The sequence below is a fragment of the Equus caballus genome, chromosome 20 (assembly GCF_041296265.1).
Source record: "Equus caballus isolate H_3958 breed thoroughbred chromosome 20, TB-T2T, whole genome shotgun sequence".
Lineage (NCBI taxonomy): Eukaryota > Metazoa > Chordata > Mammalia > Perissodactyla > Equidae > Equus > Equus caballus.
Genome location: NC_091703.1, coordinates 33,214,318 through 33,236,260, shown reverse-complemented (window position 1 = coordinate 33,236,260; position 21,943 = coordinate 33,214,318). Strand labels below are relative to the sequence as shown.

Genomic DNA, 21,943 nt, shown 5'->3' with positions numbered 1-21,943 from the left:
GTTTCTCCTCCTCTGCTTACCGAAAAGGGGATGGGGGGATACCTAAGACCCCATAGCATATATTAATAGCTCAGACCCAAATGGCCCTGAAACCAAGGTGCCATTGAAACTGCTCAGAGTCACAAGTCAGAGGGAGAGGCTGGGACTGGAGTCCAGGTTTATTTGGAGAGGACCTTATAGGCATGAGCTTGTTCCTAGGAGCCCATGAGGTGGGGTCCTGGGGAAATTTGAGTTGAGCGACTTATTTTTGTCCACACGTGCAGTTACCATGTAGCCCGTTAGCTATTAGGAGCTGGCTTTTTGCTTTCCCCACTCTTATCTGGAAGTCCCCTGTGGCTTTATACTAGGAAATCAAGTCTTTAAATACTTCTTCTGCATATCGCCTTATAGAAACTCCACCTTGGGCTTTCTTGATACCAGCATTCACTTGGTTTTCACTTAAGGTTTTTGTCTACCCTCTCCATAAGTGATTCACCAACGCCACCCCCCCCAACCCCCCCACGTTTTAGTCTTTTAGTCCTGGCTCTGCCACTACCTAATTGGGGCCCTTGCTCTGGGGCTGTTTCCTTGATGGGGAAAACACTTGGGATGGTAAGTCTAAAGGACAGAAGGGGATGGTCATGCAGGTTGCAATAGAATAGGTCGAGATAAGGCTTTCCTAGTAAGAACTATAGAAATGCTGCTTCGACAATATCTTGGCTTGGTGCAAGGCTCACAGAAGAGAATCAATGTACTATATGTGAGTTAGGTCCATCCACCTGGACCAGGTCAGCATCTGCTCTAGCAGGTGTACCAGGTTTTCTCTCTTCCCGGTAGCACTGGTGAGACTTGGTAAAGTTCTGCCACCTTTATGAACTTAACCAAAACCCCAACTACCTTATTTTAATGGCAGTGGATCTGTTTTCCTTTAAACTAGAAACCTTAATTACCTGGATTCCTTTTTTCCTGTCTCCCACCTCCAACTCATCCCATATATTTGCACGTTTTCAGTGAGCAGGTTCATATTTCTCTGTGCCTTGTCTGCTCATCTCTTCCCCCGAGATTCGGAATTTGTTTTCCAGACCTTACCAAATCCATTCTCCCAAGAATTGGAAAGCAAGGAGTATCAGACCCACAAAAAGAGTAAATGCCTAGGAATGAATGAAGATGCTCATTCTTTATTTGGAAATGTAAGCAAAGCTGTGAAAAGCCAGGTCATGATCATCATGGTCAGTGGCAGAACTACCCACAAGTTCAGGAAGTTTTGAGGCTGTGGTCTAGGTTTTCCCAGAATTCCTTAGGTGGTGCCATCCAAGAACATTAAGAACTCACTTGTTCAAGTCTGGGGCTTACATCTTTCCAGGCATGGCCTCTGCAATTGATGGTTGGTCTGACCACAGATGTTCTAGTGTCCATGACAACAAGGACCTACAGCTTGTAACGGAATTTTCAGCTCACTGGGAACTTCCTACAGGCAGCAATATCTTTGGTAGGAAGCCATCTCTTCTGTCACCTTGGCCATGAGGGCCTGCTCCAGGCCTTGAATCGATATCCTTAGTAATGGACCCTTCCCCTGTAGTCATTCCCTCCTGGGAAGGCAAGGGAAGAAGGGGGCATTTCTTAGGACTCAGTGGCATCCCACTGTGTTCACCCATGGCCTGGAGGTGCCAGCTTTGTCCTCTGGTGCCTTGATGGTGGCCTTAGGTTGGGATGCCTATACGACACCCTGGGCACCGGAAGTCAGCCTCCCTGGCAGCCTGGATGCTGCAGCCAACACAGGCCACATGGAACCAGACATCACAACCATCACACTGAACCCAGGCTACTGTCTCTTCTTGGGGCAGGCAGCAACAAGGGGCTGCACAGGGCTCCCCACCCCCAACTGCAGGGGGAGCCATGGGGGTGCTCACTGGGTGCTTCCGAGGACGCCCACGTCGATTTCTGAAGAAAGTGACATAAAAACGAGGGTCACTGGAAACCTGTAGAAGCTTAGAACTGTCCCCTGGATAATCACAGAGCGAACCTAGATAGACTCACTAGACTAATGGTGAAGCTGGTTAGTAGAGCTAAACCAGGTCTTGCCATTCTAACATGTGTTCCACCTCTGCCCACCTCCCATCTCCCTCCCCTGAGCAGAGGGCCACCTCCCAGCCTGGAGCTCTAAAAATGAATAAAAAGCCAGTGAAATTGAGACAACGATCTCCACTTACCCGCTGGGTGTAAGTGGGGTTTTCTCAACACGGAGTTTCTTCCTGGGCTCCATAAGGACTGGTGGGGGGCTCTCGGGAGCCTCTCTCTCATCATCCAGTTCTGCCAACACTCGGTGAGCTGATTTCCTCCGATTCCTTGGGGGTGGGGCAGAAGGAGTGGTCCCCACTTCCCCAGGGGGTGTGGGAACAGGCAAGCTCTGTGGCCCACCCCCACTCCTGGAGAAGGTGAGGGGCTGGGGCTGGAGCTTGCTGAGGCTGCCAATGGAGTTGAGGATCAGCGTGGCCTTGGGGGCAGGGGAGAGGGTGCTGAGGGGGCGCTGTGGAGCGCCCTGGGAGGGCAGCATGGGCCGGAAACCAGCCCCGGTTCCCTCTTCTCCCCTAGACCGTGGGATGGTAATGGCAGCAAAATCTTGAGGTTTGACGCGGACTTGCTGAAACATGAAGTAGAACTCTGAGGGGCTGGTTCCTGGGGGCCCTTCAGGGCCAAAGGTCAGAAGGTCACCATCACTCAGCTCTAGCCTGTGACCCCTTGGGAGTCGGACATTATTGACCAAAGTCCCTGTTGATGGTGAAACACCAGGCAGATACAGAGAAGGACAAAACAGAAATGACCAGAGTCAGTCAGGAGTGGGGGAATCTGGCCCCGTTTGATTTGCTGGGGCACATGAGGAAGAACTTGACACCTGTCATGAAATTCTCTCACATTCTAAGTACCTCAGCAGGTGATATCAGAGATTAAGCTCCTTGTGAGCTGGGAACAAGATTTATTTTTCTTATGCCCTCCCAAAGGGCACACGAAGGGAATGGACTCCTTCCCTCACTCTAGTGAGGTCTAATTCTCAGAGACACACTCATCCGGCCTCAACTCAAGTTATCATCAGCATAGCTCATCCTGTGTGGGTTCAAATCCTAGCTCCACCACTTACCAGCTATGTGACCCTGGACAAGTCAACCTCTCCATACCTCATCTCCCTTGCCTGTAAGATGGGGATGATATTCACGCTCACCTACATTCAATGCACTTAAAACAGTGCCTGGTTTGTAATAGTAAGCACTGCATGACTGTTGGCTACCAATGTTATTCAATCCCCACAACACTCCAAAACAGACCTTACAAAGACTTAGATTTTACCTAAGAGGAAACTAAGACCCAAAGAAAAGTAATAGGCCAGAGGTTTCACCAGGGCCCAGTGGCAGAGCTCAGATGTGAACCCAGGACTTCTGAGGCTGGCTGTTGCTGCCCTCAAGCCAGGGAGTAAGACACAGACCAAGATCATTAAAACAATTCAGCGTATAACTGCCCTAAGACAGGAACAAGACATCTCAGCAAAGCTGGAAACTGAGTCAAGTCTGAGCTTGGCCCCCAACAGCCCCAGAGCAACCCCACAGTTTGTACTTCCCTGATGATGCCCCAGGCCCTGGATCTACCTCCCAGTCCTAGCATGAGCTAAACAGGGGCCCTCAAGGATCAGCCTGGCAAAGAATTTCTGACACAGCACATTTCTGGTGGGAAGATGGAGGACTGGACTACAACTGTCCATCAAACCTGAGAGGGAGTCTGGGAGGCAGGCAGGGTCTCTGTGGAGTCCCTTAATCATTCCAGCCCAGAACTGTGACTGCCCAAGTGCAAGGCTGCCCTGCTCACTGCTCACCTTGGCTGCTATGGTCCTCCAGGCTGACCCTCCAGTCATCGCCCCAGCGCTCAGCGTGCAGCTCCGCGTGGACTCCAGAGATGAGGCCAGGCTCCTGCTGGGGCCGCAGGGCCACATCACACAGGTCGGCCCTGTGGCCCAAGCGATAGGTGCAGCCAGCTTCGCTTGGGGGGTGGAAGGTGTAGAGATCACCGCCCCTACCGCCCCCTATGCGTAGCAGCTGGAAGCAGGGCAGCATGGGCGGTGCCCCGTCCCCACCACCTCTTCCACTTCAGGAATCCGTCACCTTTCCCACTCCTGGGCGATTCATGGCTGGGCTAAGGTTACTTTCCGTCTGACACAAACTTGAGCTGAACTTTGTGCAATTTCAGCTTTGAGCACACTCCTTGAACAGTGCAAACTCGGAGGGTAAGGAGCCTAGGCACGCGATGCAAAATTGGCTGTCAAGCAGCTTTGCAACTGAAAAATTCGGAGAAGGTCCCGGTGCAGTGCAAACCCTAACACGTCCTACAGCACCTTAGTTGAACCGGATCCTCAGGCCGCAAAATATTCGCAGAACCTTCAATCTGTGCAAGGCAATATACATTAGGCAGCTTCTGGGGAAATATACTGTAGGTGTGTGCATGGGGGGACCCTGCTTCTGTGCAATACTAACTTGTCACCTCAGTGTAATTTGGAGAAAAGCAGCTTTTTCCTGTCAGATCTGCTCATCCAAATGGAGTAATCTAGCTCGCCCGCGCCTCGCTCTTCTGGCCAATCCTTCACTCATAACTAATTAGCTTGAACCCCAGTGGGAAGTGAATCCACTGTCACCCCCCAAAAGGCAGTGCAAACGGGTCCTTACGCTCTCCAACAAAATGGATCTAAACCTCGGCTTCTCCAGGTGGGATAAAAACAGAGGAAAGTGCTCCCCAAGATCATGCAAGGCAAACCCAGCCTTTTCCCTCCACGCCCCAGCCTCGTTTCTGATTACCGCGCGGTGCAGTCTCGGAGTGATCTCCTCTCCAGGCAGTGCCAGCCTCTCGGCGGCCCCGGGACCCCTCGGGCTCCGGCCGCTGCCGGCGCTCCAGCGGCTGTTTGACAGCGAGGAAGCCGAGGCCAGAAGGGGCGCGGCCTCCGCGCGCGGGCAGCGCCGACCCCGCCTTCGGAATTCCCGGGCCCGAACTTCGCGCCGAGGGAGCCCGCCCCCGTGCCATTCCTGATTGGCCAGATCATTTGCCCTCCTCCGCTCCATTGGGCGGCGCGCTGGGAGGGTCTCTGATCTCCCGCCTTCCGCTTTTTCTGATTAGTTCACACGTTTTCCCGGGTTCCCGGAGTTGGGAGGAGCCGCCAGGGCGCGGAGCTGTCTCAACTCCGTAATTGGGCCCGGCTTCAGACACTAGTGCGCATGCGTGCGTCTCTTCCCTGCCTCCTTCCGGGGTCAAATGGGGCTTTAGAGCGGCCCGCCAACCTGCCCGCTTTGCGCAGGCGCGGTCAGGAGTGGAAGCCGCGCCCGGGGGCGAGATATAGGGGGTGTGGTCAAAAGGCAGAGGGAGGGGTTCTCGCGCTGGGTAAGGGGCATTCGGGAAGAGTCGGTTGGGGGCGGGAAGGGGCTGAGCGGGGGAGCGAGGGTGGGTTCAGGGGTGCAGAGGGGAAGCGGGGCACGGGGGGCCGGGTAAAAGAACAGATGAGGTCGTCAGAACAGCCTTAGAGCTCAGGGCCCGGCAGGGTGAAGACTCAGGGATATCTGGGGCGTTGGGGGGGCAGAGAACCGGCTATTGAATAGAGAGATGAGGGTGAGAGTGAGGGAACAGAATAATTCCTTCAGAAAAACAGAGTAGGAGGGAGGGAGGGGCAGAGAAATCCCAGATTGGGGGGAGAATAGATGAATTCGGGTGGGAGAGTAGGGAGATAGTGAAGACCCTCTCTATGCTCTAGGACTCCGGAGAGAGGACGGTGGGCGACAGGAATGGAAGCTGAGGGGATAGTAGAGAGAAACTGAGAAGAAAGTTGTTGGAAGGGTTTGGATGAGATGTCAGGAAGCTGGCTTTTCTGCCAAGGGATCTAGGCTGCTTGGATTCCCAGGGGTCCTGGGGAGGCATCCTACCCTACATGTAGCCAGATTCTTCTGGGACCAGGCCTGGGGCCACCACTTGAATAGGGAAGGACCCAGGAGGCATGGCTTGGTGGGGTCTGGATGGGCTTCCCCAAGGCCTTGCTGAGCCGTGGAGAGAACTCTGGAGATTGGGCTCACAACCCCTGCACAGCATACCTCCTTTCTCACCTCCGACCAGGAACGGCAGAGACTATAGAAACTTGAGGAGGGTAAAGGCACTCCCAGAGTCCTCAAAGTATGAGTAAAGCCTAAGAGAGCTCCCTCTCAGCCCGTCTCAGTAAATTCCCTCCATCTCATGCTTATTGTCATAGTTCTGTCAGGAACTAGATTAGGTCAAGCAAGTGATCTTCGGGTATTTCCTGCTTCTTTTGGAAAGCAGGAAAAGAGGAGCTAAGGGTTGGTTGGACCTGGCTGTTATTTAAGGATTGTGACTTTGTTATTGTAGGGGCTTTCTCTTTGGAAGGTGGCCTGAAAATTGAATTGGAGTGTCCTTGTTTCTCCTATTGTCCAGGGGAACATAGATGGCTGGACACTGAATCTAGAGACTTCAAATAATGTGGAAATGTTTCGACCTTCAGGTCAGTGGGACCTGGCAAGGGGACTGGTGATTGCCTCTCCCTGGGAAGCTGACCATCTTTGTCCTTGTGATTCCTCAGGTTCCACTGGGCTGATTCCCCCATCCCACTTCCAAGCTCGACCCCTTCCAGCTGTGCCAAGAATGGCTCCCACCTGGATCTCAGACATTCCCCTGGTCCAACCCCTGGCCCATCAAGATGTCTTAGAGAGGCGGCCAGACAACCAGAGACCTCAAGTGATCATGTGGGAACGAGGTGTTTCTGGCAATGGTCAGGAGCCAAGGCAGAGAGGCAGGTAGGGATCCATTATCACTTTTCTTGGGCTTGCTTGCCAGTGACCCTTCTTCACTGAAAAAGATTCCTTACCCTATTTCAACCCTTAGTTCTATAATTTGGTTATTTTTACATAGGCAACTATTGGTGCCTACAATGCATAAATAACAAGGCAGTGTGTTAGATGCTTGGGATGGGGATAACAAAAATGAATAAGAGAAACCCTGCTATCAAGGAATTTAACCTCCTAAGAGACTGACCAACAGCTGATCATAATAAGCATAGTATAAGGCAAGATGAAGAAGTGTGAACTAGGAGTATAGACTGTGTACTGTAGTATGTGGATTCATTCGGATGGAGTACATGCCATTGGAGGTGGTCATGCTATTTGTCATGTGTTGTCTGTAAAAATTCTTGACGTTTTGTGTGCGTCTTTTCCCAAATGTAGTGGAACGTCATGCTGCCATTTTGCCCTAGAGTGGAATTGCAGATGGGTCTACCTTGGACCCCATCAAAGAGGAAGGATAATGATGATGAAAGGGGAGCACTGGAGTGGGTTTCAGGAGGTGGCAATTCTCCCCTCTTTCTTCATACCTGCCTCAAACTTTTCCTTGCCCTTAAATCAGAATTCAGAAGTCTCTGCATGTTCTTCCAGCCTCTCCAATTCAGAATGTGTGGCCTAATGATGTGCACAGTTGATGTTTAATATATCTGCCTGTATATAGCTCTCTCTAGAGATCGTGTTCCATGATCTCAGCTAGCCTTAGGTCCTGTGAGCCCAGACAGTGGACCTGATGTGCTTAGTAGGGCCTCGACGAATGACAATGGTGAGGGAAATGCAGAGATCCCCATGGCCCAGCTTCATCCTCCTCATCTCCCCATGTGGGAAGAGAAGGATTCTCTTCTCCTTCTCCTGTTTCCATTTATGCCCTTGGCCACTTTCCTAGCACCAGAGACAGGTCTCACCTATGCTAATCTATCTTTGAAGGTCCCTGGAGGGGTCGCAGGCCCTGAGCCAGCAGGCTGAGCTGATCTCTCGGCAGCTGCAAGAGCTGTGGCGGCTTGAGGAGGAGGTCCGGGCCCTGCGGGAGACCTCACTGCAGCAGAAGATGAGGCTGGAGGCCCAGGCCATGGAGCTGGAGGCTGTGGCACGGGCAGAGAAGGCTGGCCGAGCTGAGGCTGAGGGCCTGCGTGCTGCCTTGGCCGGGGCCGAGGTTGTCCGGAAGAACCTGGAAGAGGGGAGCCAGCGGGAGCTGGAGGAGGTTCAGAGGCTGCACCAAGAGCAGGTGAATGTGGGAGTGGGAAGGGTTCAGTTTCATAATGGTGAACTGGCAGTAGCTTCCAAGCAGAGAGCGGGAACCAAAAAGGCCACCAGCAGTGGAGTGATGAGATTTTTGGAAGGTGAAAAAACAGATGACCTGGAAAGAGGGAGAACTTGGGTGTTTTGGGCTTACTCAGATCGCACTTTTTTCCAGGCTCAGGTGACCCCCCACCACTTGAAGCCCTCCTTCCCCTTCCAGTAGGAAGTAGACTGTCTTCCTACTTTGCTCCAGATACTCAGTTCATCTGGGAGCCTTGGCGCGTGGGCAGAGGGGTGAGAAAGGTGGGAGTGGGGTCCTAAGGTGGACTGGGGAGAGAAGATTATTCAGTCAGCAAGCATTTAGCAGTGTTCACTCTGCCATCCCTGAGATAGGAGCCAGGACTCTGGGGTAAGCAAATCAGCCTGAGTCCTTGTGAGTGGAGCTAATAGCCTAATGGGGGACACACACATTTAACACTTAATTTAATCCTAATTAATTCATTGCAATTGGGAGAAGTGCCATAAAGGAGAAGGACAAGGAAGCCCTAACCTGGTAGGGGGTTAGGGAAGGCCACCCTAATCGGTCGACATGTTAAGAAATGAAACGATAAAGGCACTGGAAGAAAACATGGGTGAATTCCTTTATAACCTTGGAATGGGGAAGGCCTGTACTTATGAATCAAAATCCAGAGCCATTAAAGAAAAGATTGATACACTGTATAATACTGAATTTAGCAATGACAAAATAAAAGTAAAATCAAAGGATAAATGATAAACTAGGGAAGAATATTTACAGCTCATATCACAGGAAAAGGCTGATATCCTCACTATATAATGTGTGCCTAGAAATTGATAAGGGAAAGACAGCAATCCAGCCAGAAAATTGACAAAGGAGAGAGTTCAAAGGAAAGTATAAAGGGCCTTTAGATTCACGAAAGATGTTTAATGATAAGAGTTGACATTTGTGCTGAATAGGAGTCGGCTGGTGAGGAGGCAGGTGGGGACGCGATGGGAGCTGGTGCGACACTTGGCAGCATGGGGGACAGGAAGAGGCCAGAGGGGCTCTGGATGGTGTGAGGATTGTGAGGCCTCGGGCCTGTTCAGAACTTTATACTTTACCTTAAGAGCAATGAGCAACCGTTGAAAGGTTTTAAACAGGGAGATGACATGATCAGATTTGTATTTTATGTCTAAAATGACTAGTTTTGTGATTTAAGTCCTAAATGATCACTTTGTGGTATGGAGATTGCACTAGAGGGGGCCACACCAGAAATGAGGGCAGCACTCTCCCTCCTTCACCATCAGTCCCACGGCTCTTTCAGTGTCTCCAACACCCTTACCACCGTTTGAGGTACAGAGAGAAAAAGACAAGCTTCCCAGAGCTTCCTTTCAAAGGGGGTGTGGCAGATAGTAAGCACATGCAGGAGTTCACTTCAGTTGATAGTAAGTGCTGGAAGGCCATGACCAGGTGATAGGACAGAGCGGGTGGTGGGTGGGGACTGCAGCCCAGGGAGGCCTTCCCGAGGAGGTGATGTCACCCAGGATTTGAGGAGTGGGGAGGCCAAGCCTTCAGGTAGACTCTGAGGTGGGAAAGAGCTGGCTTGTTGGGGTGAAGAAGGGAGGGCACTGGCTGCAGCAGAGTGGGCAGTGGGAGATCGGTAGGAGATGGGCTCAGGGAAGTGGGCAGAGGCTGGGCTGTGATGGGCTTGGCAGACTGAGAGAAGCTGAATTTTTGTCTGGGTGCCATGGTCAGCCACTGGAGGTTTTTAAAGACCGGTCAGGAGGTTGTTGCCATTGTCCAGGCCAGAGGTGAGGGTAGCTTACCTCAGCTGGTGGCAGTGGAGATGGAGAGGAGTGAGACATGTTTGGGGAGGAGACCTGACAGGAACTGCTGATGAATGGGAGGGTGACAGGGGAGAGTGAGGCGCCAAGTCTCGATTTTGCCATGCGCAGTTGGGTGATTTGGGACAGGGCCAAAGCAGGGGGGATTTTGAAAGCCCAGATGTGGGAGAGAGCTGGCCCCTGCTGAGCCCCCTCTTCTCTCTGCAGCTCTCCTCCTTGACGCAGGCTCACCAGGAGGCTCTTTCCAGTTTGACCCACAAAGCTGAGGGCTTGGAGAAGTCTCTGAATAGTCTGGAAACCAAGAGGGCCGGGGAAGCCAAGGAGCTGGCTGTGGCCCAGAGGGAGGCCGAGCTGCTGCGGAAGCAGCTGAGGTAAGGGGTGGGGAGGGAGGTGGCTAAAGGGAGATGTGGGTGGGGCAGGTCTCTAGGGTGCCCCACTGATGGTTCCCCTATTTCCACCTCAACCCTAGCAAGACCCAAGAAGACTTGGAGGCTCAGGTGAACTTGGTTGAGAATCTAAGGAGATATGTTGGGGAACAAGTCGCTCCCGAGGTCCAGAGCCGGACATGGGAATCAGAGCGACAGGAGCTTCTAGAAACTGTGCAGGTGAGAGAGTGCAGGGTGCATCTGTGCCAGGATGGGGAGTGGGACTGGAGGGCTCAAGGATCAGGTCTTGGGAGAGGGGTGGCCCCTGGAGAAGAAAACAGTCCCCAGGAGAGAAGGCATTGCTGTTGAGAGGGTGCAGACTGGCTGCTGCCTGAGGGCCGGCATGGTGGCCCTATGGAGGCGGCTGCTCTCTCCCTCCCTCTCCCACCCACAGCACTTGCAGGAGGACCGGGATGGCCTGCACACCACAGCAGAGCTGCTGCAGGTGCGTGTGCAGAGCCTCATGCACATCCTCTCCATGCAGGAGGAGGAGCTGGCCAGGAAGGTAGGCCCCTGCCCCAGGCCCCGCTTCCCCCGGCACCTCTCTGTGGGTGGGAGGGGTTGCTGTGCTGCCAGAACCTGCCGGGATCTTTCTTTCCTTGAAGGCGTATTCTCCCTGTGTCTCCTGTTGCTGGGGCAGGACAGAAGAAACAGAAAACACCTCCTTCCTCTGCTCCCCAGGAGCCCACACTTTCCCCATTCCTCCACCTTGCAGGTTCAGCCTTCAGATTCCCTGGAGCCTGAGTTCACCAGGAAGTGCCAGTCCCTGCTGAAGGGCTGGCGGGAGAAGGTGTTTGCCCTCATGGTGCAGCTGAAGGCCCAGGAGCTGGAGCACAGAGGATGCAAGGAGCAGCTGAAGGGACAGGTCACTTGGTGCCCTCTTTCTTCCCAACTCCTTGCTCCTTACATATGGGGTGACATTTATTCAACAAATATTTATTGCGTGGTTACCACGTACTGGGAACACAGCCCTGAACAAAGACAGACAAGTACCTGCTCTAAGGAGCTTATATTACATAGGAGCTTACATAGGAGCGGGAGTCACGTAATAGGCAAGAAAACAATTAGATGATGTCAGGTAGTTATATGTGCTCTAGAGAAAAATGTAACAGATCCTGTGAGAGACAGAGACCGTGGGGTGGGCCAGCCTTAGGCAGGATGGTCAGGAACGGCCTCTCTGAGGAGGTGACAGTGTCTAAGGATGGGAGGCATGGGCAGAGGTGGTAGGTCCTTGTGGGTGGGTCACAGGGCAGTTTCTCAAGGTGTGGGCACATGGAACATGCTTCTGGAAGGAAACCTGGACTCAGACTCCATTCTCGGGAACCCAAGCTCCTTGTCTCCCTGCATGGCATTCTTTCAGAGACCTGGGCACCTGCCCCTTCATTCCAGTGCCCGCCCTCCAGCTTGCTGCTCTAGCCATGCCCTGCCTCCTCTCCTCCCGCAGGTGGCAGAGCTCCAGGAAAGAGCTGCAGCCCAGAGCCAGGAGCAGGCCATCCTGCAGCGCTCCCTGCAGGACAAAGCCGCAGAGGTGGAGGTGGAGCGGATGGGCGCCAAGGTCAGTGTCTGAGACAGGCAGAGGCTAAGGGAGGCCAGGGAAATCCCTGGCCCGGGTCTGTGGGCCAGAGCCGTGGGGAGGGGACCCTTGTCTTTACCGCATCCTTCCCAGGCCCTGCAGGTGGAGCTGAGCCGGGTTCAGGAGGCCCAGCGCCGGCGGCAGCAGCAGACGGCCATGGCCGAGGAGCAGCTGAAGCTTGTAGCCAATGCTGTCAGCAGGTACCTTGGGAGGGGGGTGTGGAGTGGTATTTCTGCTTCCCCAGCTTCTTGGGCACCTTGGAGTTCAAGAGCCTCAGGCAAGAGGGGCTGGAGAGCTGTCAGCTGGAGTATGCAAGGCAGAGGTAGGTAGCCCTGTACAAGTCCTTGTGTTTGTGTTTTCCTGGGGCACCCCCTCCACGTTCACACCAGGCTCGCTTGTTATGACTCCCACTGCACACTTTGTTGGAGGTGAGGCAACGCCTCCTGCAGTTCGGTCTAGTACCGGCTTGAGCTAAACAGAGCACCTGGGAGGATCTCCACCTACTGAGCTGTCGGAGGATGGGGAGTGTGGCTACTTGGTTTTCCTTCCTTCCTTTAAAATTTTACAGGCATACCCTGAGGAGTTGAAAAAAAATTTACTCTTTATTTTAAAGCTGTACACCTACTGGCCTACTAGATACTCCATCTAAAATGTATGCCAGTTTCCTTCTCGGTCAATTGCAAGCCTGTGTCTCTCATACCAACTTCCTAGTTTTCTTCCCAACTCTTGTTACATAAGCTTTAGAAAGCCATCTAAGGAGAAACACAAGCTTCTTCACATTGGTAACAGCCCCCCTCAGCCGTGGACGTTGGGGTGCTGAGAGGGATCCACATAAAGATCCTAGCACAGTGCCTGGCTTGTTGTCTGTACTCTGCAGAAGTCTGCTGTTCCCATGAGGCTCTTCTTGATGGATCACATAACAGTTTTTGGTTTAGCAAAGTTGTGATGCAGGATGGGTCCTTGCCCACTAGCCCCTTCTGTTGGATTTGTACCTTGGGGACTAATTTAACTTTAAAAAATTATGAAAAATTTCAAACATGCACAGGACAAGAGAGACTAGTTATGATGAACCACCACCCAGATTCAATCCATTGCATGTGCCTCCTACCTCTAGGAGAGGAGAGAGAAGCGCTGTGGACAGGGTTTTACTTCAGTACCAGGACATCACTGCAATGGTTCTTATTAATGATTTTATTGCCAGAAAGTCCCCTAGGCTTAAAACAACCCAAACTTGGTTTGTTGCCAGGTTTGTTAGTCTGTAGATCGCTTGGAGACCTTACCAGAAAATGGCTTTCGTAAGAGCCCCCGCAGTAGGTGTTGAAGTACCCACTCACACCATTTTCAGATAAAAGTGATCTCTGCTGTGCTGCTAGGGACATGACCCCCAGCTTTTGAGGGCCGCTTGTTTTTCTGTCGGTGCAGACTTGGACTCTCCTGGGGAGTTCCTGCCCTGCCTCTGGATACTGCCTGGGCCTCCTCCCCGGGGGCCTGGTTAGGGTTCTGAGCTCTCATGAGCCACACTGGCCCTGCTTTGGGTACCACCCACTGATAAATCATGGGCCTGCCTCCACTGGTATCAGGGAATTGTTAGAGAGGATGACTTTGATCTCTGATGCATAATAGTGACCAAAAAATAGATCGTGAGAAATAAGCTTCTCAGGTTGTTTGAGAAGATACACAGCCATTTAATGCCGCCTTGTGGCAAGGGCCCCTTAGAACTGATGGAAGCTATGGGCTTTGTTCCTTAGAGAAATGCACATAACTTCATATAACCCATACAGCACCAGGAGATTCCCTAAACCCAGAGACATGTCCAGGGGCGAGCAGGTGAAGTCAGAATGAGCTGGAGATTAGGCAGCCGTACAGCACTCATTTTTGCCACCGTAGAATCGTTTTCAGTGAACTCTTTGCTGTGCTATGGCATCTGGGCCAGATAAGGTCTGACTTCGGGAACCTCATTATGGTTTTTACTGCAGGGCTGTTTTTAAAGACACTGATTGCTAGGACCCACACAAGAAGCTTACCATGGGTTTTGGGACCAGAAAGCTGTGCTTTCCTTATGAGCAAGTGGATCATTTTTACCCGATAGTCACTAAAGGGCTTAAGCTCTCAGATTTTCTTCTTTTATCCACTGAGGAGCTCAGACATGACTGGCAGGTGCAGAGTTGGGGCCCCTGCTCTTGGCCTCAGCTTCTCTTTTCCCTGCTCTGACTTCCCCTGCCCTGCTTTCCCCATGCATGTACATAGCAGGACAGGGCAGAGGGAGTCAACTCCTTTTGGGAAGGAGGTGGGGTTGGAAGGTCAGTGACCTCCCGCCTTCTCTAGCTTTCAGACCTGGCTCCAGTGCACCATGGCCAAGGTGGAGCAGGCTGCAGCCCGGCTGCCCAGCCTCAGCAACCGAGTCAGCTATGCCGTCCGCAAGGTCCACACCATTCGGGGTGGGTAGGGTGACTCCCAGATGCACCCTAGCCCTGCCCCTGCCCCACCAGCCCTCTCTCATCCCACCTTCATCCTCCTGCCTCCTTCTCACGGGTCCAAGCATCTTTTCCCCTTACTCCCTCATCTCCCCTTTTCTCCTCCACAAAGTTATCCTGCTGTAGCTCTCGGCCTTTTCTCCCCAGGCCTGATGGCTCGAAAACTGGCCCTTGCTCAGCTGCGCCAGGAGAGGTGAAGTTCCGGGCACTTTGAGGTGGATCAGGGAGGGGAGTGGGGCTTTAAGGTGTTTGTTGCTGGGACCCCTAACAGTGAGGACCGAGGAGGGATGACTTGAGGGTGAGGCAGGTGGGTGAGTTCCTCTGACTCTGTTTCTCCTCCTGTCTCAGCTGCCCTCCACCCCCACCGGCTATAGATGTGAGCCTGGAGTTAGAGCAGTTGCGGGAAGAACGGAACCGCCTGGATGCAGAACTGCAGCTGAGTGCCCACATCATCCAGCAGGAGGTGGGCCGGGCCCGGGAGCAAGGTACGCCTGGTCCTGACTCACTGAGCTCCCGCAGGGGCCAGAGTCTGGTGTGTTGGGGATGGAGAGAAACAGGCAAGAGCTGGCATCCAGGGCAAGGAGAGGCCTGAGTGAGCACCTCCTCTTCCCAGGGGAGGCAGAGAGGCAGAAGCTGAACGAGGTCGCCCAGCAGCTGGAGCAGGAGCTGCAGCAGACCCAGGAGTCCCTGGCCAGTGTGGGGCTGCAGCTGGAAGCGGCTCGCCAGGGCCAGCAGGAGAGCACAGAGGAGGCCGCCAGTCTCCGGCAGGAGCTGACCCAGCAACAGGAGATCTATGGGCAAGGTGTGCACAGGGGAAATGGGCAAATCCATGGAGGGTGGGGTGGGAACCATGAACCAGGGCTCCCCCTGCCACACCCCATCTGCGCCTCACCCCAGCTCTGCAAGAGAAGGTGGCTGAAGTGGAAACTCGCCTGCGGGAACAGCTCTTAGAAACAGAAAGGAGACTGAACGAGGCTCGGCGGGAGCATGCCAAGGCCGGTGAGATTTGCTGGAGTGGATATGGGCTTCCAGGAAGAAGGCAGTATTGAGACATAAGGTTATTTAAAAAAAGTTTTTTAAAGCATGCAAATAATGAAGTTATCAAGACATGGCGCTGATGAATTCTCAGGTGGTGTACACACCCATATAGGTAGCACTCAGGTCAAGCAACAGCATGTGACCAGCCCTGGAGCCCCTGCCGGTCACTCCCCTCCACAAAGGCAACCACCGTCCCAACATCTCACACCCATGATTACCCCCGACTTTTTATTGAGAAGAACTTCCAACACCTAGACAAGTTCAGAAGAATCATGTAATGGATACTCATGCACCTTCTCTAACTAGATGCAGCAGTTACTAACCTTGTCACGTTCCTCTCTATCTATATACACACACACATCAATATGTACATTTTTTGGAATCATTTAAAGTAAGTTGCAAACATCAGCTGTGTCTCCCACAAAGAGGAAAATTTCCTGTGAAACCTCCATACCATTGTTACACTTTAAGAAAATGAACATTAATTGCACAAAATCTCATGTCCAGTCCATATTCAGATTTCTCCTAAGGGACTCCGGGAAGGTTTGGGCATGGGGAAGGTACTTTGGCTTCACCGATTCATAGGCTCCTAGAGCAGCAGCCCACCCTCCCACTGTACACAAGAGACTGAGAGCCACGGAGTGTAAGTGGCTTCCCCCCGTCACAGAGCTGGGGACCCAGCATTCTTGCCTGTCATTCCAGTCTTTTTTTCTGGTGCTTCACTGCCCCTGGGCTGCCCCACACCTGTCCCCTCTGTGCCCTGGCTTCCCTGCAGTGGTCTCCCTGCGTCAAATCCAGCGCAAAGCCGTCAGGGAAAAGGAGCGGAACCAGGAGCTCAGGCGCCTGCAGGATGAGGCCAGGAAGGAGGAGGGGCTGCGGCTGACACAGCGCCTGCAGGAGCTGGAGAGGGACAAGAACCTCATGCTGGTAGGGGACGGCAGAGACTGGGCCCTGGGGTTGGTTGGGGTGAGAGGTGTGGAAAGGGGAGGGGGAGGCTCTGCCTGGGTTAGGTGGCGTTTAACCCTCTCCTTCCCAGGCCACCTTGCAGCAGGAGGGTCTCCTCTCCCGTTACAAGCAGCAGCGACTCTTGGCAGTTCTTCCTTCCCTAATGGAGAAGGGGAAGTCTGTGGAGTCCAGCCCCAGGCCCCCAGAGTCTTCAGCACCTGCCCCTCCAGCAGCGGCATTCTCCACCAGGCAGGCCACGAAAGGTAATGGTCTAGGTAGGAGGAGACAAGTGGGGGGACTTCAGCAACCTCTCCTCCAGATACTTGAGGACATGAGCCTTGTTCTCTGTGACCCTTGGAGACCCCCAGCCTCTTGTATCCACGCCCACGTTGGACCAGAGAACCTTCTGCCTCAGAGAAGGTTACTCTGCACGGTAACCAAGACAGCCTTCTCTTGTCCGGCTCTTATCCGTTGGGGTCTTCTTTCCTAGGATCCCTCTGTGTCCTGCTCGATGACCTCCAGGGCCTGAGTGAGACCATTTGCAAAGAGCAAGCCATTCCTCAAGGAGACAACCAGAACTCTCCTGCTTCAGTCTGCTCCTGAGCAGCCGGATGCTCTGAGCACCTGGGAGCTTAAGGGGGTCCCAGAGATTTGTGGAGAAGTGGGGTGGGGGGTGGGGGGGACATCCCAGCCCTCTTCCCCATCCAGCTGCCCTCGTGGACACCAGCCATCAAGATGTCTGTGAATTCTCCTGTGGCTCAATAAAGATGACTATAGTAGGAGTCGTCGTTTGGACATGTTATCTCTGGGAATGTAAGGGAGATCTCTTCAGGGAAGTGTGAGAAGTGGTCCCATACACAGCTCTTTCTCTAGATGGTACCTCTTTCAAAAACCCCTTTCCTAGGCTGCTTGGGAAGTTTTTTTGAGAAGCTCCAGGTTTTCTTTATTTTCAACTTTTGTTTTAAATCTCTTTACCTCTGGAAGATGATCTTCCAGTGCCAGCGCAGAGGAAGATAAAACATTTACTCATTCAACGGGACTCTCAGAGCCAGGCAGTGTCCTAGGTCAGGGCTACAGTGGCAGCCGACAGACAGGTCCCTGCTCCCATGGCATGTCCATCCTAGTGGAAGAGACAGATGATGGACAAGTACCTAAATGAACGAACAAGAGCATTTCAGACAATAACAAGTGCTATGAAGAGAAAGCAAATTACAATGATGAGATAGAAACTGACTCTGTCGGGGCGGCATTAGATGAGGGGACAGGAAAGGCCTCTGAGGAGGGGACGTTGTGCTGAGATCTGAGTGGAGAGAGGAGCAAGCTGTGTGACCCCCTGGGAGAAGAGTTCCTGCAGAGGGCAGGAGGGAGAGTGATGGAGGGTGCTGCAGGGAGAGGCCTGGACCTGGCAGGGTTTGGGTTTTCTTCTAAGTCACTAGAACCCCCTTGGAGTATTTTTTAAACTGGGAAGCAGCCACACAATTGGATTTACATTTTTAAGAGACCCCGTGGCTGGCTGTGGAGGCTGTGTTTGGGTGTAGGGGAGGGATGCAGAGTGGGAGCAGGGAGACCAGTTAGGATGGCATTGCGGGAGGCTGGGCAGGGATGGCGCTCCAGGATGGGGCGCTCCAGGATGGGGTGGGGTGGCACAGGGGAGGAGAGGAATGAAGGCTGCACTGAGCCACAGAGGGAGAGGGGTGTCCCTCACCTTGGGGAACAACTTGGGAAGGAAGTGAGTTCTGTTTTGGACACATTACGTCTGAGAGGCTCATTAGACCTCCGGGCAGAGGAGCCCATCCTGAAGTTGTTCTCCAGGGGTCCCTGAGAGACTGACAAGACAGACTGAGACCTAAAGGATGGAGGGAGGGGGTGGGCACAGAGCATTGGCGTCAAGGACCAGGGGAGGGGGCCAGAGGGGCAGCGAGGAGGATTCCAGAGGGAAGAGGAAGAGGCTGAGATGACAGAGAGCTGAGGCAGCTTCTTCCTGGGCCTCCGGGCCGTGACATGGAGTGAGCTCAGGGGTGGGGAGAAGGAATCAGGATGTCCTCATAATTCCTTCCTTACCTGCAGTCACCCCAGGTGGCTCCTGATGAAACTCCTCAGATGTCACTGCTTGGGAGGCCCCCTGTGTGCCTAAAGAAGGGACGTGCTGGGGAGCAGCATGCCTGGGTCCTGAGAAGAGCAGAAGTTTCAGGGAAAGAACTGAGCCCTGATGGGGAGGGTTCAAAGTGGGGTGGAGGGGTGGGGGGTGCTCAGTGGGCTAGTGAGACTGTCCTAGTTACATCCCAGGTGTTCAAAGGGCGCAATTCTCCCCTCCCTCCTGCCGGCGTCCTGCCTCCTGGCCCGTGTAATTACACTGCTTCCCCACGCATGCCTTGCTCCCATTCCTTGGCTTCCAACGGCTTCGAGCAATGAAAGGTGGAAGTCCCTGTGATTACGGAGCTGATGCATGGGTATCGATTCCTGCAGGGTGTGTATGGAGGAGGATGTGAAAACAAGGGTGGGGTGACCAAGGGCTAGGTCAGTGATAGAGCCGGGGTGGCTGGGTCCTGAGCTGGGGGGCTGAAATGAGGGACGCCAGCCTCAGAGGTTACACACCAGCCGTGGCGTTCCAAACAGGTCTGACCAGTTAGGTTCTGATGGGATTCCTTGTGTCACTGGGCTGGCCCCTCCCCAGAGACTGGCCTCCTCCTCTCCCTCCTCTCCTATAAAGCCTCTTGGGGTTCACAGGCACCCAGACTCATCCCACCCCCGACTTTGGGGGTTCCGGAGATAGCCATGATGCTCAGCTGGAAGCTACTGGGGGTCCTGGTCCTTTGCCTGTATGCCGGAGGTGAGCTTGGAATGGAGGCCAGGAGTGCCATTTGGGGTGATGGGGGATGGTCAAGATGAGGTGAAGGTGACCACTAAGAAGGAAAGGGTGAGCTGGGTGCACAGGGATGGAGGATATTCTGAGAATTCATAAGGGGAAGAGTTGGGGGATGCAGGTGATGCGAGAAGGTGCATTCAGCTCAGAATAAATGTTTTGCTTGTTCAGGTGTAGTTCCATGTGGCAATTTAGATCAGAATTCAGATGTGAGGCAAGCATTCAGCTGAAGTCTGTGTTAAGGAGGGTAGAGGTCATTATAGGGGTGGGGTCTGGGTGTCACATGGGGCCAAGGGAGTAGACCACTTTGGGGCTGCAGACCAGCATAGGGCCATGCCAGTGGGTTGTCCCAACCAGGGCTGGATGGAGCTGATCTGGAGGGTCTGGTCAGTTTAACGTTGGTCAGGTTAATGGTTCAGGACAGAGTTTTCACGTCATTTTAAGAGCACATTGGTATTTTGTAAATGTGTGGAGAACTCTTTGAGAGTTACTTTTGAGGTCTGTTTGTGGGATCAGCTCACTGGGAATACAGGCCCCAGGGGCCTGTAACTGGGGTTGGGGGGTGGGGATCTGGCCTTCACCACCTTTTACCTTTCTCCTTCCTCCTTTATAGGCATCTCGGGCAGCGGAGACCACCCCTCTCCCCCACACACAGAGGCCCGAGAGGAGGAGGGCTCCCCACCATTGCCTCGGGGCCCCCCAATCCCTGGTGACCCCTGGCCAGGGGTACCCCCTGTCTTTGAGGACCCTCCACCTCCAGGCCCTAATCGTCCCTGGAGAGACCTGCCTGCATCTGGAGTCTGGCCTCCTGAGCCCCCCACAACTGATCCCCCTCAACCTCCCCGGCCTGACGACCCCTGGCCGGCAGGACCCCAGCCTCCAGAAAACCCCTGGCCGCCTGCCCCTGAGGTGGACCACAGATCTCAGGAGGAGCCAGACCTTGACCCACCCCGGGAAGAGTACAGATAACGCGATCCCCCAGAGGCGTCCTGGGCCTCCAGACAGAGTGCACCCAAGCCCATCTCTACCCTTCTCTTCTCCCCAGTTTAGCCTAACTCCTTATTCCCTTCCTCATTCCTTCAGTTTTATTCTGAACCCTGAAGGTGTCATTCCCAATGTTTTCTGAGATCCGTACTCCCTATGGATCCATATGGATCCCTTGAGATCCACATTCAGCCCCTACATTTCCCCTCCTTTTCGCTCTGACAGCCGAAGCACACACCCCTACCTCGTGTCCAGGCCTGTCCCACCTCCTGCTCCCTCCTCTTCCCCGTCCCTGAGACTCGGCGGGCAGCACCGTGTTCTCTGCTGCCACCTGGTGGTCTACAGTGGGAACTATCAGGAGACAGTGATGGTGGGTCCAAGAAATGGAAAAATAAAAACCACGTTTTCTTAATTTTGAATCTAGGCTGATTCTTTGCCAATATTCTTTCAATATTTGGATACTCTCCTCAGAACCACAAACCTACAGAGATCTGGAAGCAATGTGAGTTCCTGTCTTGCCCTCATGCATAAGGATGTGGAGCCCAGCAGGAGGAGGGTTGGAAATGTAACCATCAGAGTTACAAGGACATTCAGACTCACATTTCTCCCATTCTGGGACCCCTATTTTGAAGAATGAGAAACCAAGTTAAGTCTCTCTTTAAAAGCTTCTGGGGGCCGGCCCTGTGGCCAAGTGGTTAAGTTTGTGTGCTCCGCTTTGGCAGCCCAGGGCTTTGCTGGTTCGGATCCTGGGCGCAGACATGCCACCACTCATCAAGCTATGTTGAGAAGGTGTCCCACATAGCAGAGCCAGAGGCACTCACAACCAGCATATACAACTATGTACTGGGGGTCTTTGGGGAGAAGAAGAAGGAAAAAAAAGATTGGCAACAGAGGTTAGCCCAGGTGTTAATCTTTAAAAAAATATATATTAAAAAAAAGCTTCTGGTTTGCATAGCCCTGCCTGAACATGAAAACTTTCCCAGGGCCATGTGGGCAGGACCAAGTTTTAAGAGGATCAATTTCCAGAAGTACACATGTCCCTTACTAAAATGAATCTCCCTGAGAACCATCTTCTCCTTTTCCGCCTGCCTCCTTAACACACCACCCTTCTCCCACTAGCAGAGAAAGACCGAGCTCTCTCGCCCACCCTGAACCGGACCAGCACGCTCTTCCTGGAGATGCCAAACAAGAGTCAATGGGAAATAAAAATCTGCCCTTTCTATCTCCTTAAAAGATGCATTTTCTGGGGCCGGTCCTGTGGCCCAGTGGTTAAGTTCACGGGCTCCTCTCTGGCGGCCCAGGGTTTCACTGGTTCGGATCCTGGGCGCAGACACGGCACTGCTCGTCAGGCCACGTTGAGGTGGCGTCCCACATGCCACAGCTAGAGGGACACACAACTAAAATATACAATTATGTACTGGGGGGATTTGGGGAGAAAAAGCAGGGAAAAAAATGCATTTTCAATAAAAGTTTACCTTTCCATTTAATCGTCATCAATATTTGTAGTTTTGATCAATTGTGAGTTGTAATAATTGTAATTATAAACCCACTGCAGAATAACTTTTTAACGCTTAAGAGTCTCATGGTCACCAGAACTAAATTTCAATTTATGTAGGATGTTTTTGTTATAAAGATATACTATAAAAGACTTTTCAAAAAATACAATAAAATACAAAAAAAGCGATACAATGAAAAAATATTAGGATTAAACTCTA

General features: G+C 52.9%; 3 protein-coding genes and 1 long non-coding RNA gene across 38 annotated transcripts in view; 2 read left to right on the top strand and 2 right to left on the bottom strand.

The window, feature by feature from the left end:
• Positions 1-1,137: 1,137 nt before the first annotated feature.
• Positions 1,138-5,206, bottom strand: TCF19 (transcription factor 19). Of its 7 annotated transcripts, none has more exons than XM_070245214.1 (5): positions 4,815-5,206; positions 3,842-3,935; positions 2,190-2,324; positions 1,890-1,920; positions 1,138-1,568 (listed from the first exon to the last, which is right to left on the bottom strand). In XM_070245214.1, the coding sequence occupies exons 1-5, from the start codon at positions 5,073-5,075 to the stop codon at positions 1,559-1,561; spliced, it is 531 nt and encodes a 176-aa protein (XP_070101315.1). In that variant the 5' UTR covers positions 5,076-5,206; the 3' UTR covers positions 1,138-1,558. The 7 variants fall into 7 exon arrangements, with proteins under 7 accessions (XP_070101315.1, XP_070101310.1, XP_070101311.1 ...); XM_070245209.1 differs by having other exon boundaries at positions 2,190-2,748; positions 4,815-5,173; XM_070245210.1 differs by having other exon boundaries at positions 2,190-2,748; positions 3,842-4,407; positions 4,815-5,040.
• On the top strand, positions 5,101-17,163 carry CCHCR1 (coiled-coil alpha-helical rod protein 1). 28 transcript variants are annotated; one of them, XM_070245191.1, is made up of 18 exons: positions 5,209-5,391; positions 6,382-6,514; positions 6,593-6,806; positions 7,773-8,070; positions 10,134-10,297; positions 10,396-10,531; positions 10,746-10,856; positions 11,067-11,216; positions 11,796-11,906; positions 12,018-12,124; positions 14,250-14,362; positions 14,546-14,591; positions 14,747-14,883; positions 15,012-15,200; positions 15,296-15,397; positions 16,212-16,363; positions 16,515-16,644; positions 16,872-17,163. In XM_070245191.1, the coding sequence occupies exons 2-18, from the start codon at positions 6,499-6,501 to the stop codon at positions 16,982-16,984; spliced, it is 2,289 nt and encodes a 762-aa protein (XP_070101292.1). In that variant the 5' UTR covers positions 5,209-5,391; positions 6,382-6,498; the 3' UTR covers positions 16,985-17,163. The 28 variants fall into 28 exon arrangements, with proteins under 28 accessions (XP_070101303.1, XP_070101292.1, XP_023479956.2 ...); XM_023624188.2 differs by having other exon boundaries at positions 16,473-16,644; XM_070245193.1 differs by having other exon boundaries at positions 5,243-5,391; positions 6,448-6,514.
• LOC111769200 (uncharacterized) overlaps positions 15,457-21,943 on the bottom strand; it is a 23,171-nt gene continuing 16,684 nt past the window's right edge. For both annotated transcript variants that reach the window (XR_011429955.1, XR_002802016.2), the window contains 2 exons: positions 18,443-18,550; positions 15,457-17,532 (listed from right to left, as the gene is read on the bottom strand). This is a non-coding gene — a long non-coding RNA (uncharacterized lncRNA). The remainder of the gene's footprint in view (positions 17,533-18,442; positions 18,551-21,943) is intronic.
• On the top strand, positions 19,091-20,640 carry PSORS1C2 (psoriasis susceptibility 1 candidate 2). Its single transcript, XM_014734674.3, has 2 exons — positions 19,091-19,211; positions 19,858-20,640. The coding sequence occupies exons 1-2, from the start codon at positions 19,157-19,159 to the stop codon at positions 20,211-20,213; spliced, it is 411 nt and encodes a 136-aa protein (XP_014590160.1). The 5' UTR covers positions 19,091-19,156; the 3' UTR covers positions 20,214-20,640.